This window comes from Sciurus vulgaris (genome assembly GCF_902686455.1).
Source record: "Sciurus vulgaris genome assembly, chromosome: X".
Taxonomy (NCBI): Eukaryota; Metazoa; Chordata; class Mammalia; order Rodentia; family Sciuridae; genus Sciurus; species Sciurus vulgaris.
Window position 1 is genome coordinate 88,268,973 of NC_136471.1, and position 16,832 is coordinate 88,285,804.

General features: G+C 36.6%; 1 protein-coding gene across 3 annotated transcripts in view; it reads left to right on the forward strand.

Annotated features, from left to right (window-relative positions):
- The window catches only part of FAAH2 (fatty acid amide hydrolase 2), a 176,944-nt gene extending 167,872 nt beyond the window's left edge, over window positions 1-9,072 (forward strand). For all 3 annotated transcript variants that reach the window (XM_079124115.1, XM_079124116.1, XM_079124117.1), the window contains one exon: window positions 8,626-9,072. In XM_079124115.1, coding sequence (XP_078980241.1) covers window positions 8,626-8,801 — 176 coding nt within the window. In that variant the 3' untranslated portion in view covers window positions 8,802-9,072. The remainder of the gene's footprint in view (window positions 1-8,625) is intronic.
- The last annotated feature ends 7,760 nt before the right edge of the window (window positions 9,073-16,832 follow it).

A 16,832-nucleotide genomic window follows, 5' to 3' on the forward strand; every position in this document is an offset into this window, starting at 1 on the left:
ACCCACACCAAGGCACATCATGATGAAAATACCTAACATACAAAATAAAGACAGAATTTTAAAGGCCACAAGAGAAAAGAATCAATTTACGTTCAGGGGGAAACCAATAAGAATATCTGCAGATTTTTCAATCCAGACCCTAAAAGGTAGAAGGGCCTGGAACAACATTTACCAAGCCCTGAAAGAAAACGGATGCCAACCAAGAATCTTATACCCAGCACAACTTACTTTCAGATTTGACGATGAAATAAGATCCTTCCATGATAAACAAAAGCTAAGGGAATTTACAAAAAGAAAGCCAGCATTGCAGAACATTCTCACCAAAATATTCCATAAGGAAGAGATGAAAAACAACGATGCAAATCTACAAGGGGAGGAACTAGCCTAAAGGAATAGCCAAATAAAAGAGAAACCAAATCATCAAAAAGAAACATGAGTCAAATGACTGGGAATACAAATCATATCACAATCATAACCCTGAATGTTAATGGCCTGAACTCATCAATCAAAAGACATAGACTGGCAGATTGGATTAAAAAGAAAAATCCAACAATATGCTGCCTGCAAGAGACTCATCTCATAGAAAGAGATACCCATAGACTAAAAGTGAAAGGATGGGGAAAAACATCACATGCACATGGATACAGCAAAAAAGCTGTAGTATCATACTTCAGATAGAGTGCTAATTTCCAGAGTCTATGACGAACTCTAAAAACTCTACACCAAGAATACAAATAATCCAATCTACAAATGGGCTAAGGAAATGAACAGACATTTCACAGAAGAAGATCTACAAGCAATCAACAGATATATGGAAAGATGTTCAACATGTCTAGTAATAAGAGAAATGCAAATCAAAACTACCCTACAATTCCATCTCACCCCAATTAGAATGGCGATTATCAAGAATACAAGCAACAATAGGTGTTGGCGAGGATGTGGGGAAAAAGGTACACTCATACATTGCTGGTGGGGTTGCAAATTAGTGCAGCCACTCTGGAAAGCAGTATGGAGATTCCTCAGAAAGCTTGGAATGGAACCACTATTTGACTCAGCTATCTCACTCCTTGGCCTATACCCAAAGGACTTAAAATCAAAATACTACAGAGATACAGTCACATCAATGTTCATTGCTGCTCAATTCACCATAGCCAGATTGTGGAACCAACCTAGATGTCCTTCAGTTGATGAATGTAAAGAAACTGTGGCATATATGTACAATGGAATATTACTCAGCCATAAAGAGTAATAAAATTATTGCATTTGCTGGCAAATGGATGAAATTGGAGAATATCATGCTAAGTGAGATAAGCCAATCTCAAAAAACTAAAGGATGAATCATCTCGCTGATAAGTGGATGAGGACATATAATGGGGGGTGGGAGGGGTTAGCAGTAGGGTTAGGGTTTGGTTTAGGGTTTGGGATAAGGAGGGTGGTAAGAATGGAGGAAGGAAGGACTGTATAGAGGGAACAGAGTTGTGGGAGGGGTGGGAGGGGTGTGGGGAAGGGAAAAAATAACAGAATGAATCAAACAACATTACCCTATGTAAATTTATGATTACACAAATGGTATGCCTTTACTCCATGTACAAACAGAGAAACAACATGTATCCCATTTGTTTACAATAAACAAAAAAATAGAAAATTTTATTATGAACTTTCTAATTCTTTCTTTAACATTTACTATGCTGTAGTGTGAATGGTGTCATTCACTGAAGTATTATTGGCTGGTTGCAATGGTTCCTTCCCTGTCTTTTCTGTAAATCTCTTATAGCATCCTACCTGCTGTTATCACTTCTAATGTTCTGCAAGAGACTATACAATGAGCTTCTTTCTCCTGAGAAAACTGGACTGGGCGAATATCTAGTTATGATACTTTTACTCAATGTGTGTCCTCCACTATTCCCAATATCAACACCACTTTAAGAGAAGACACTAAACCCTACTTACTAGTCACTTCAGGGTAAGGCCCCATACTATTAATCCTTAGGAAAATCAAGATCTTGTTGATTATATTCTTCACAGTTCCTATTCTATGCTAAAATTTGTACCAATGTTCTGGAATAGGTTGGGAAAATAGTTATTAATGATAGTAAAATCTATTACATTATCTAAAGGCCTAAAAGGGGAGGAGAGAAAATATTGGGCAAAGTAAAAATGAAAGCAAAGATAGAAAATAATACAAACCATGAAATACAGAAGATAAAGTTAGATATGAAGATTTGAGACAGTAGCAGGTAGTGTAAGATGGAAAAGAGAGGCTAATTGGAGCATGTTTAAACCTGAGCTAGGAAAATAAGATAAAGAGAATGATTCCAACTAATGTTTTAAAACATCAGATGAAATAAAATTAAATGACTTGAGGGCCCAATATGAAATATTAAGGTAAAATCTATCAAATCAAAATGAAGAGTTACGTATATAAGATCAAAATTGACATTAGGCCATGGTGGAGAAAATTATTATTGAGTACTCCTGGTTTGTATTTCATCAGAATTTGGGACCTTTAGAAATGCCCATTATTCTTTACCTTTGGATCTTCCTATAGTTGCTTGGGGGCAGGAGTTATTTCCCTGGTTGCTGTGGATTCCACCACCTAGTTCTTTTTTTCTACCCAGGGGCCTGAGGCTTCATACTAAGAGGGTTTTGTGTTGCATCTGCTGTTTTATTTGTTGAAGGAGCACAGGCAGTGTTCATGGCTGTCACATGGATTTCTGCAGGATGCTTATGTACTCACTCTCCTCAACAGGGACTTCTTTTGTGTGGTAGTCATTTGTCTGTCTGCAAGTGTTGGACCTTATTGTGTGCTCTCTGTTGGTGGTGGTAGAATATGGTACAGAAGCCTCTCCACAGACTGATTAGATGACTGGGGTGCTATCCCTATGATAGAATCAGTTGGCCCACCTGAAGTTGGGCTCCCACTGCTTGTAGTTGTGAATCACTGGTGCCCATATCTCTCCACTAGATATTCTTCTCTGGATTGGTGCTATCTGAGTACCTTTTGACTTCCAGAAATCATGCAGGCTCTCCATGGGCCATGTATGGCAGATAAGCAGTTCCACCATAGTCCTGTACCTGTGACTTGAAAAGACAGTTGACTCTCCTGTGCCTAAGCTCTTACTGCCCATATTTGTGAATCTTGAGTCCTATTCCCCTCTGTGAACTGCGATGCTCAATTGGCCCACCTGCATCTGAGCTCTCACCACCAAGTCATGAATCATGGCTGCCACTCCCCTACACTGTGATCTCTTCAGGGCATTGCTATCCAAGCACCTCATGCCCATTTGCAATAGTGGTGCCTGTATGTGCAGGCTCTCTAGGGGTCTTCTGTGGCACAGAAGCCACCATCCTGCCTGGTGTAGGTCACAGAGGTTTTACCCAACACTGTGATGGCAGTAGGATGTCAGCTGACCCATCTTATCCTGAGTTCCCTTGCAGGCTCTCTTGAGCTCCAAGTGAGGTATACCACTCCCTGGAAGTGATTAGCTCTCAGATCTGATCCCCCACAACACCCCTTATCTGCAGTGAAGGAAGATTTCAGTAGCTTTCAACTAGCAGAAATACCTCAACATTTCTTTTAGACATATTATTGAGACATCTGTTTTATTTGTTGCTATCTGAAGGTGGGGAGAAGCTTTGTTGATTTAATTTATTCTAGGTAGGCTGGCTAGCCATGAGTTCTGCAAAATAGCTTCCAGCCCTGACATGGATTTCTGTACACAATTTGGGTTAAACTGCTTGATCTTATTTACTGTCTTTGCTGTTCCTGTTTCATTTTAACTTGAGAAGTTTGACAAAGAAATACAAAGTTAAAAAAAAAAAAAAAAACCCAGGTCACAGGTATAGTACTATGGTGGAGGGGAGTGGCAGCCATGATTCATGACTTGGTGGTGAGAGCTCAGATGCAGGTGAGCCAACTCAGCATCACAGTTCACAGAGGGGAATAGGACTCAGATAGCACCACTGTTGCAAATGGGCATGAGGTGCTTGGATAGCAATGTCCTGTCTTCCATCTCATGTAGTCTTTATTTTCTTTAATCCTGTTGAAGTTTTCTGTTGAATGTTTCATTTCAATTATTATATCCTTTATCTCTTGCATTTCCTCATACTACACTAAAAGAATTAATCTAAATATTTGTCAGTGATTTCAGAAACCTCCTTTTCTTTAATGTCTATGCTTTTGAGGAAATGGTCACCTTTTCTACACATTGTATTATTTGGAAGGGATGGTCTTTTGCTGTTTATCCTAGCCTTTGTTTCCTAATGGTAGTTTGCAATGGCAGTGGACATGTTGACATTTCTTTTGGACCCTCTACTTGTGCTGAACTGCTTCCTGTCCTCTGAAGTTGAATGGAATGGTTAGTTGTACTCAGATAAGATCACTAGCTGGACTGTGTATTCTATCATAGCAGCTGTCTGGGCTTTGCAATCATCTCTGATTAGGTCAAGTTGCAGGTTGGCTTCCCTAGTTAAGTGGTACTAAAGTTCGGAATCTGTATTTAGGGTGGGTTGACTGCTGTGGGTACAAGGTCTGGCAAGGTTTCTGATGTTCCTGCATAGTCATTCAGGATAGGTTGGCCTAGATATTTGCAAATTTTCATTTGCCTCCCATTCTGAGAAAGTCTAAATGAGAGAACTGAGGCTCGGTGGTATTGTTGTTCAGATGCTCTCCTGCATAGATGATCACTAACCTGCACTAACAGGATACAAAGGTATCCTGTCCGGGGGAAGATATAATTATGTAATTAGGATTGGGTGGAGTCTTCACTTGTCCACTAGTGTTGGGAAGGGCCAAATGCTCTACATTGGAGGTATTTTGGGGCCTATAATTGACTCCTGTCCTGTGGAAGACTTATGAAGAACACCAAGTCTTGGTGGAGTTACTTCTTGGCCACTGGAACTACTATATGGCTGGAACAGGTGTTCTTCTCCATGGCTAAGACCTTAGTAAAAGCTCTGGAACTGACTGAAGTTACTGCTTGACCATTAGAATTGAGTGAGGTCAGATGCTCCTCTCAGATATTTCAGGATTTACATTTGCCTCCCATCTTGGGCAAGGCTTAAGGAGAGAATCAGGTCTAGGTGGGATATCCACTTAGCTGCTGAAGTTGGGTGAGTTAAGATGCTCCCTTTCACAAATAATTGCTTTGCCTTTCAGCCTGATTATTTAAAAAAAAAAATCACTGGAATTGGTGGGGAATATGACTAGGGCCTTCAGTCCAGTAAACATGTGAACTCTTCCTCCTGCAGAGTGATATGACTGGGTAGTTTCTCTAGTTAGTGTTTCCATTAACCATAATGGCTTGCCAAAATCTCCGTGGTAGCCATTGTGACTCCTACCCCCAATCTTTGATAGTAACTAATCCCTAATTTTCTAGCCTGCCTGTACTTTCAGTGTTTTCCATAAGGTAAGATATTAGTAATCTTTCTGTGAAAGGTCCCAGAATGGCAGAGAAGGTGAATAGCTTTCTCCAACTCTCCCCAACTCCCATAGAGGGGTGATGTGGTTAAAGTGAAACAATTTCTCTTACCCTCTGAATGTGACTTTTCTTAGTTCTGTGATCCAGATAGTTATCTCAGCCTCTTAACTTCATGGATATTAACAAATATTCTTATCTATGAACACTTACCACATGTGTGTCCTTGAGAAGAAATGAAGCTTCCATCTTGTGAAATTACCATTTCAACTCTCCTTCAATTTTTGACACAGGATACAAGACAATTCAATGGAAAAGTAATAACCTTAAACATAAATGAAAGAATAATAATCTTAAACATAAATGACACTAACATTCAGAAGTTAAGAATAAAGTTGGTAGTTTCCTTTGCTGAGAAAAAGCTTTTTAGTTTGAATCTATCCCAATTATTGATTCTTGCTTTTATTTCTTGTGCTTTGGGAGTCATGTTAAGGAAGTCTGATCCTAAGCTGACATGATGAAAATTTCGACCTTCTTTTTATTCTGTAAGGTGCAGGGTCTCTGGTCTGATTCTAAGGTCCTTGATCCATTTTGAGTTGATTTTTGTGCAGGGTGAGAGATAGGGGTCTATTTTCATTCTGTTGCATATGGATTTCCATTTTTCCCAGCACCATTTGTTGAACAGTCTATCTTTTCTCCATTGTATGTTTTTGGCACCTTTGTCTAGTATGAGAAAACTATGAAGAGAGAGCCTACAGAGTGGGAGAAAATTTTTGCCACACATACTTCAGATAGAGCACTAATCTCTATAATCTATAAAGAACTCAAAAAACTTTACCCCAATAATACAAATAACCCAATCAATAAATGGGCTAAGGAAATGATCAGACACTTCACAGAAGATCTACAAGCAATATATGAAAAAATGTTCAACATCTCCAGTAATAAGAGAAATGCAAATCAAAACTACCCTAAAATTTCATCTCACCCCAATTGTCAAGAATACAAGCAACAATAGGTGTTGGCGAGGATGTGGGAAAAAAGGTACACTCATACATTGCTGGTCGGGCTGCATATTAGTGCAGCCACTCTGGAAAGCAGTGTGGAGATTCCTCAGAAAACTTGGAATGGAACCACCATTTGACCCAGCTATTCCACTCCTCGGCCTATACCCAAAGGACTTAAAATCAGCATACTACAGTGATGCAGCCACATCAATGTTCATAGCTGCTTAATTCACAATAGCTAGATTATGGAACCAACCTAGACATCCTTCAATTGATAAGAAACTGTGGTATATATACACAATGGAGTATTACTCAGCCATAAAGAATAATAAAATTATGGCATTTGCAGGCAAATGGATGCAGTTGGAGAATATCATGCTAAGTGGTATAAGCCAATCCCAAAAAACCAAAGGCCGAATGTATTCTCTGATAAACAGATGATGATACATAATGGGGGTGGGAGGGAGGCAAGAATGGAGGAAAGAAGGATTGTATAGCAGAAAAAGAGGGGTGGAAGGGGTGGGGGGAAGGAAAAATAACAGAATGAGACAAACATCATTATCCTATGTACATGTATGATTGCACAAATGGTGTGACTCTACTTCATGTACATCCAGAGAAACAAGTTGTACCCCATTTGTGTACAATGAAGCAAAATAAATTATTAAAAAAGAATAAAGTTGGACCCATACCTCATAATGTATATGAAACCTTATTTAAACTGAATCAGATGTACAAATGTAAAAGATAAAACTTCAAAATTTTTAGAAAAACACATGATTTAATCTTTGTAGCCTTGAGTGAGGGCTAATCAAGAACTTCCTGCATGGTACCAAAATCATACCATTTAAAAAATTATACATTGGATTTCATGGAAAATTTAAAATCCCTTTCCAAATGACTCTTTCAATAAAATTGAAATAAAATATAAAGACTTGGAGAAAATATTTGTAAAATGTGTATTCACTAGGAATTTATAATCCAAATATATGAATAACATAATTTAGTAATAGGACTAAAGGGTAGCTAAAAATTAGAAAATGAATTTCATATACATCTCTCCAAGGAAGACATAAGTGGCCAATATGTACATGAAAAGATACTCAACATCAGTAATCTTTAAAGAAATATTAAAATCACAGTGTATTGCATTGCACAGTCATTAAAACAGCTATATTCGAGCAGAAGTTCAAGTATTAACAAACAAGCAAAGAAACTGAACCTTTCAATCATTATTGGTGCAATGTTGCAAAACCAGTACACCCTTTCTGGAAAAGCAGTTTGGTATTTTCTTAAAATGTTAGCTGCAAATTTACCATATGTCCAGCAATTTTATTCTCTTTTATATACTTGAGAATTGAAAAAGTATTTGTATACAAATATGTATAAACTAATGTGCAATTATGCTATTGTTATTGCCACAAATAGCCAAAAAGGATTAAACTAATTTTTTTATCAACTGGTAAGTATATAATCAAAGTTTACAACATTTATTCAATGGAAGATTCATTGGCAATAAAAAGAAACACTTGGATAAATCTTGAAACATTATGCTGAGTAGAAGAACTCAAACACAAAACACTTAATGTATTATAAGATTCTATTTGTAGGAAATAACCAGAATTGTAAATCAGTAGAGATCAAAAACAGATTAGTGGTTGCTAAGAGTTTGGGTAGAACAGAAATGGTAATTAGTATGGAGTTCATTTTGGAGTTCATTTAACACAAATGAGTTAAAAATCATAATTTACAACTCTAGACTAATGCAAATTGATATTACAAAATGTTCACAAGTGAAAGGAAAATCCATATATCTGAGAACACATTAGCCTTCTTTTGCATTTACTATGATTTTCTGAAAAAAGCAGAGGGTAAAATTTAGAAATAGTATACTGAGAAGAAACTTGTGCTCTCCTTCACATTTTATCTATGTGTTCAGTCTGATTCCAGCTTCTATTAACCAAGTAACTTTGAACATGTTATTCTGCTTTTCTGTCCTTCAGTTTTTTTATCAGGAAAGTAGGGTTAATACTGCTCCTATCATGAGTTTGTTGTGATACTTCAGAAATGTAATAAGTATAAAGTCCCTACATGTGTCATCATTGTTTATAGCTATTATTATCATTATTGACAAAATGAAGGGTGAAATAGGTTTTCTGAAATAGGTACTAATTTCTCAAGTTTTTCTTATTTTTTTTTAGGTGTCTTCAATGCCCTGGGTTTGCCTGTGACTCAGTGTCCACTGGGTTTGAATGCCAAAGGACTTCCTCTAGGCATCCAGGTTGTGGCTGGACCCTTTAATGATCACCTTACCCTGGCTGTGGCTCAGTACTTGGAGAAAAGTTTTGGTGGCTGGGTATGTCCTGGAAAGATTTAGCCCGACACTTTCCAAGGTCAAAGCATATGTGTGTGTATGCATGTGCATGAGTGTGTGCATGAACATTTCTATTGGCTGCATGAAATCAAGCACTATCAGGCATGTAGATTAAAAATAAGTGGAGAATTTTTTATTTCAGTTATTCTTTCCACTTTTACATCTTGCACTAACTTTTGGTTGCATTATAATGGTAATATTTGATTTCTGCTTTTACATTACTGGAGAAGGTATACATGTAAATGAGTAAGTGCAATAAAGTTCAAAAGATGCTCTCTTGGTGCCTGATTTGTATATATTGTGGAGATCAAAGGAAGGAATTGATTCTAATGAAAATATCTTAAGAACCTTCATGGAGGAAATGGTGCTTAAGCTGAGAAATGAATGACAGTTATGTGATTTCCAGGAAGGTAATGGAGTAAGAGAATTATAATTGGAAGGAGCTATAAAAACAATGGCAGATTTTCCTGTTTATGCATCAGTAAGTTAGTTAAGTCTGGTTTGGAGCTGAAGAGAATTATAGAAGCAATTAAACAAAAACAAGAAAAGAACCTCCAAAGTCAATGAAAAATTTCATGATTTTGAAATTTTTGAAACTTGAAACTAAGGAGGCCTAAAATCAATGGCACATCAGTAAAAATAATCAAACATGGAACACAGATTTTGTTTCCCAACAACCCCTAATTGAAAGAATAAATGCAGGATTTTGTTCCACTATCATTGTAACATGTTTGTTAATGAAAATAGACCAAAGTTAACCCTTTGTTTAAATGAGCAACCAATCACAGTGTTATTGGACACCAGTGCTGATGTTATACTCCTCTCAATATGGCCTCATTCATGGCCCTTACTAAGGGCCACCCCAGTTTGGGGCATCAGAGGAAATAATAAACAGGTGTCTAAAAGCTTTCTATGGTTGCTCCACCCCTTCTAACCCACAGCAAGTTATTACTCATATCCAACTGCACATTATGGCAGTTCCCTTTCCTATATGGGGCAGAGACATCCTACACAAGTCTATTGAGTTGCCTTTTCTGTAGAGGCCTCTGCTATTCCAACTGCCTTGCCATTAAAATGGAAGATCACCACTCCTGTCTGGGTAAAATAATTGCCATTGTCTAAGGAAAAGGTGGCAGCCCCAGAGGCCCTCATTCAAGAAGAGTTACAGTTGGGACATAATGAACCTTCTACCAGTTCATGGAACACACCCATTTTTATCATAAACAAGAAATCACGGAAATGGAAATTATTATAAGATTTAAGAGAAATTAATAAATGTATACAACCTATGGGTCCAATTCAATGTGGATTGCCTAACCCTAATCTAATCCCTCAGGATTTTTTCTTATAAGTAATAGACCTAAAAGTTTTTTTTTCTTTTACTATTCCTCTCTTTCCTGATGATCAAGAAAAATTTGCCCTCACAGTTCCTGTTTTTAATCATTGTAAGTCTGCTGATAGAAGTCAATGGAAAGTTCTTCCTCATTATGTTAAATAGCTCCACATCATGCCAACGTTTTGTGAATAAGGCTCTTCAGTCTTTTCGACAATTATTCCCACATATTCTTGTTTATCATTATATGGATGATATTTTGATTGCTAGGCCAATACTTACAGAGGATACTTTAAATTGCAACACATTCTATTACAATCTGGCCTCCATTTGACCACAGAAAAATATCCAATGACAACTCCCTCTTAACTATTTAGGACATAAAATACTCCAATGTTATTCCATTCCTCATATTCCAAAATTTACTCTTCTTTCCAAATTTTCCCTAGTTCATTTGCAACAATTTTAGGACATTTAAATTGGGCCCAAACCTATATTTCTGTAACTACTGTTACATAATATGCTGTTGCCCATTTTTCAGCTGTTAAAAAAACAACATAATCCTACCAGTTTTTCCCAGTTAACTCCTGCATTGACTACAGCTCTTCGGCATGTTGATGAGAAATTATCTACAGTTCTTATAGATAGACTCCCAACACTCAATGTTCCTTTATTTCTAATAATCTTTACTGGAAAATCTTATACCTTCACTACAGTTGTTGTCATTTATAATCAATGCTTGTATATAATAGAGTGGATATATTCTCCTAACTTTTCAGGAAGAAATGTTCTCCCTTTTGCTGATATGCATGCTCAATTGATTTCAGATGGTTGCAATCATATTTTATCTCTTACAAGAACAGATATTCATGTACTTTATCTTATTTATGGAAAGACTTTACATTTATAATATTTACAGTCTTCTTCATATTACCTAGGTGTCAACTTTTTTTTAGCTCCTATTGTTATGGGGTGCACAAGAATTACAAACTACCATGCGTATTAAGCCAAATTGAAAGGGGGAGGGGTTTTTCAATGAGCTTGCCAGGCAAGCAGTGGCTGGGAGCAGGCTAATACCTCAAAGAACTGAATTTTGGAAGTACAGAGTTTATAAATTCACAAAAACCACAAGGACAATTGAGACAATATGGTCAGAAAGACCCTGTAGAGGCAGTTATTTTGATTGAATGAGAAAATAGTTTTGATTACCCATTTCAGAGTCATTTTTGTTATACATCAGGCCCATAGTCAGGGATGTGGGAAAATCCCACTGTACTGTCAACAGAGATACAGTTTCAGGAGGCTGAAATGTAAACATTACAAGCAAGCACACAATGGAGTAAGGTCAGAACAAAATGGTGTTACGTTGGTTATTTTTCCATCTCACTATTGTTTTCATGCACCTCCAGATGAATGTCTTTCCATATTGTGTCAAGTCTCTCATGCTCCTTCTTCTATAATCTCCCTCATTCTGCTTTCCAATGGAATTACTGTCTATACTGATGGAAGGAAACAACAGGGTGTGGTATCTATATTCACTGATAAAAAATGGACTAATTATTACAGATTACCTCAAACTTCTCAATGAGCAGAATTAGCTGCAATTATTTTGGCTCTTCATATGTTTTCCACTGCCTTAAACATCATTACAGATTCTCAGTATATAGCAAAACTGATGCCTCATATTTCCTCTGCAATTTTGTCTCCTCTTTTTGACTCTAATTTGTTATCCCTGTTTATCACCCTTCAATCTCTTTTATGGGATTGTACAGTTTCAATATTTCTTGCTCACATACCTAGACACACTAAAATTCCCAGACCACTCACTGAAGGAAATGCTCATGCTGAGGCTGCTATAAAATTGCTTTATCCTTTACCCATGGAATCACACAAATTTTTTCATCAAAATATTTGCTATTTAATGAAAACCTTTTCTATTTCCTCTCAACAGGCTTGTTTCTTCATTAATAATTGCTCTCATTATGCACCCTTTCATACACCTACTTAGGAAAATGTGAACCCTTAAGGTTCACATTCTAATGCCCTTTGGCAAATGGAATATAACTCATTTCCTCCCTTCCACCCCTATTCTTTCATACATGTTACCATATATATATATCCTCTGGCCTTATATTGGGCCAGTGCACATTGTTCAGAGAAGGTCTCAGCCTGTATCTCTCATTTGTTCCTCTGCATTGCCACCATTGGTAAACCTCATTGCCTAAAAACTGACAATGCCCCTGCTTATTCTTACCACCTTTGCTCAATTTTGTAATCAATGGAATATAATTCTAACCCATGGAATTCCCCACAATCCTACCAGAAGGGCTTTAGTTGAATGTGCACACCACACACTTGGAAATGTGCCTTTTAAAACAAAACCACAAAGGGGGACCTGTCCTCATTCATGTTAATAATGCTCTCAATATTGCTTTGTTCACAATGAATGCTCTTAATGTACAATATGAAGATAATACACATCACTGGTCCTCTGCCTTGGACAGACACTTTACCCTTAAGGAACCACTATCAAATATTTATGTAAAATACCAAGTCCTGCATCCTTTTGATTAAATGGGGGACGGGATATGCTGCTGTTCTTACTCCTACAGGTTCTGTCTGGATTCCTGCCAGGTGAGTGAGACCCATCAATCATCATGAGTTGGCATCAAGGACTTCACAATCCAATTACTGAATTTCATTTGATCCTGGATGAAGAGGACCCTGATTCAAAGAAGGAAACTGACAAGAAAAAGAGGCCCAAGATGCCCCAGGTCATCTAATCATCTAGTGACTTGGGGGGATATAAAGAGTTTAACACATCTGCCCAACAATTGCTAGCCTAGATGGGTTTAGAAAGTGTCCTGGAAAATTTAGTTACAGCTCTGTTTGCAAAACTTACCCAAAAGTCCACAACTATCTTGGCTATTACTGTGTTATTTCTCTGTTGTTGTATCCCTGTTGGTGGTGCCCACATACAGAAAACTTTCATCTTTGGCTTCTCCCACTCATTATAATATTTGAATCAGCTTAGCAAAAATTATTAACTCTTCTGAAATTTGAATCTATCAAGATATAGATATGGGAAGCATACTGGGATCTTTCTTTCTCCCTGTGTGCTGTCCCACACATGAGATTGCTAATATGACAATGTTTTCCCTTAATCAAGGTATTCAGAATCATGTCTAATAAAGATTATTATAGGGAAAATCCTCAGTATACAAAGCCCTCCAATCCTATGATGCTGCTTACACCTATGGTCTCATAAATATGACTGATACCTGTGCTGAAATTCAGAATTGTACTCATAAGAGTATCAATGGGATATCCTTCCTTCAATTGCACTAATGTTGAACCCATTTTGTATGGAAATGGATAAATCCCTTTGCCTCCAGGATGGTTCTTTTCCAACTAATATGTCTCATGGAACTCGTTGTTTAAGCAGATTAACAGTATTTCTCCCCTCTCCTCAGGATTTAATAGGTCACTATCCAGCTCAATGATTACATAAAAGGGCCATATTCTTAGATAAAGATCGTGATGATTCAGTTAACCTATTGTTGAAAACAGAGTTCGAGGCTTTAACATTCTCTTTAGTTGGTATCCCTGCCCTAGTGGTAGGAGCTTATAAACAGATGATGAAACTTGCCTGTGCTATGGTAAAAAAACATAAAATTACACATCAATGACAATTACTATGCTAAATGAGGAACAAAAACAACATCATTAACAATATCATCATTCTTGATAATAGGACTGCTACTGATCATTTGCTGTTGTTACATCATAAGGGATGCCATGAATTTAATATTATGTCTTGTTTCAATTTAACTGATGACAGCAACCCCATTCAAAAGGAATTGGATCATCATGAAGACATCATAAAACAAGGTGCAACAAGATGATGGAGGTTGGGATTTATTAGATTGGTTAACCTCATGGTTACCAAATTTTACATGGATCAAACAGCTTTCCACTAGAGGTTGTTTATTGATACTTGCTTTATTATGTTGTGCTTGCTTTTGCCAATGTATATCTTACTTTCTCCCTCCACCTTCCTTAAACAAATGACAAGTCATGTCTATTCAAAAGGCCATACAAAACAAAAAAGGGGAGTTGTAGAAGTTCAGGTCATGGGAAAGTACAGAGGAGCCTAAGTCCTTGAAGCATACTCCTCAGGATGATAAAGGCCCTCTGTTTCTCTGGCTTAGGAACATTCTGAAACTCCTCTCTCCTTGAGCCATGGAGATAGTTATCTTATAAAAACATTTGGCACTAGTGGAGTCTGAGAAGCAAGCAAGTTACATGATCTACACATGCACAAAGCAAACTGCACTAATGTAACTTGATATAATCCTGGAGTAGATAATAAACAAAACTGGCTTTCCCACATGGGAGGCACTTTTTGTTGTACCTGTGTGCTTGCTTCTTTATTTGCTCTCCTTTACCCTTAGATGGTGATGGTGGAAATGATAGGGATTGAATTGGAGCAGATTGTAATCCATGCTTTTGTGATAATATCAGGGGTAACCTTGTGTTGTATATAACTAAAAAGAATAAACAAACACAATGCTGAAAAGGCATTGAAAAAAAACATCATTTTTATCATGTTTAACCATGGGAATTCAACACAACATAATAAAGGTCATTGGTAATAAGCCAACAACTAACAATATATAGAATTAGGAAAGCTGAAATCTAAGATCTGGAGCAAGGCAAGGATGTTCACTGTGTTAGCTTTTTGTTGCTTTTACTAAAATACCAACCAGAACAAATTGGAGGAGGAAAAGGTCATTTTGGCTTAGTTTCAGAATTTAGGCAAGTGAAATAAAGGGCATCCAAATGGAAAATCAGGAAGTCAAACTGTCACTATTTGCAAAAATCATGATCTACATAGAAGATGTATAAAGAAAACCCCAAAAGCTCCCTTAAAAATCTATTATACCTAATACACAACTTTAGCAAATTTGCCAGATACAAAATCAACATAAAAAAACAGTTGTTTGGCTATATGCCAATAGTAAGTTGTCTGATGGGGAAAAATGTTCAACATCCCTGGAAATCAGGGGAACAGAAATGAAAACTGCATTGAGAATTCATCTCATTTCAGTCAGAATGGCAATCATCAAGAATACAAATAATAATTAGTACTGGCAAGAATGAGGGATTCACACTCACACATTATTTGTGGGATTGTAAATAAGTATAGCCATTCTGGAAAGCAGTATGGAGATTCTTCAAAACACTACAAATGAAATCACCATATCATTCAGCAAACCCATTCCTCAATATTCATCCAAATGAACTCAAATCAGTATATTATAGTAATACAGGCACATTAATGTTTTTCACAGGACAATACATAATACCCAATTTATGGAACTAACCCAGGTGGTTGTCAACAGATGCATTGATTTAAAAAGTGATTGTATATATATAGTATATATATATATATATATATATATATATATATATACACACACACACACACACACACACACATACACACACATATGCACATATATATACACATACACACACACAATGGAGTTTTACTCAGCCATAAAGAATGAAATTATGACATTTGCTGGTAAATGGATAGAACTGGAAATCATCATGCTAAGTGAAACAAACTGGACTCAGAAAGTCAAGGGTTGAATGTCTCCTTTCATATAGGAAAGCCAGACCAAAATTAAGGGGGAAAAGGGGAATCTCATGAAAATAGAAAGGATATCAGTAGATCAGAGAAAGTGAATTGGGGGGAAGAATGGGAAAGGAGAGGAACTGTGAAATTAAATTGGCCAAATTATTCTATGTACATATATGAATTTACCACAGTGAATTTCACTTGTATGTATATCTATAAAGCACTAATTTAGAAAAATATCTATAAACAAATAGCAGAAAGTCTCATAGAGTAGAGTAAGAGGAACAAGGCAATGTAAGAGTGGAGACAAAGGGGAAGACCTGGGGACAAAGATGGAGAAAATTATATCCCATGCTTGTATGATTATTTCAATATGAGATCCAATGTTGTGTGTAAACCTAATGCACTCATAAAACCATTTTAACAAATCAAGAATGCAATCTAATTTTCAATAGCTATAAAAATAAAATGGCTAGGAATAAATTTAATCAAATTGGTGCAATATCTCTATAATGAAATTTTAAAGCATTGATGAATGAAATTGAAGAGGATAAAAAAAATTGGAAAGAAATTCAGCCTTCCAGGAATGGAATTATCAACATTATTAAAATGCCCATTTTATCTGAAGCAATTTACTGATTCAATGAAATTCTTAATGATAGTCTTCACAAAAATAGAACAATTTTATACTTTATATGGAACCAATAACAACAAAATCACTCAAATATCCCAAGCAATTTTGAGCAAAAATAAAGAATCACAAAGCTTTCATGATCTTAAAACAAAAATACTATGAAGCTATAATGACCTAAACAGCATGTTACTGGCTTACTGGCACAAAAACAGACAAATAGAACAATGGAACAGAACTGAAAACCTAAAAGTACACCCATTCATATACATTCAAGTGATTTTCAACAAATGTAGTAAGAACAGGTATTGGAGAAAGGGCAGTACTTTCAATGAATGATGTTGGAAAACTGTATACCAACATGAAGAAAACTTAAACTAGACCCTTGTCTCTCAACACCCACAAAGATCAGCTCAAACTATA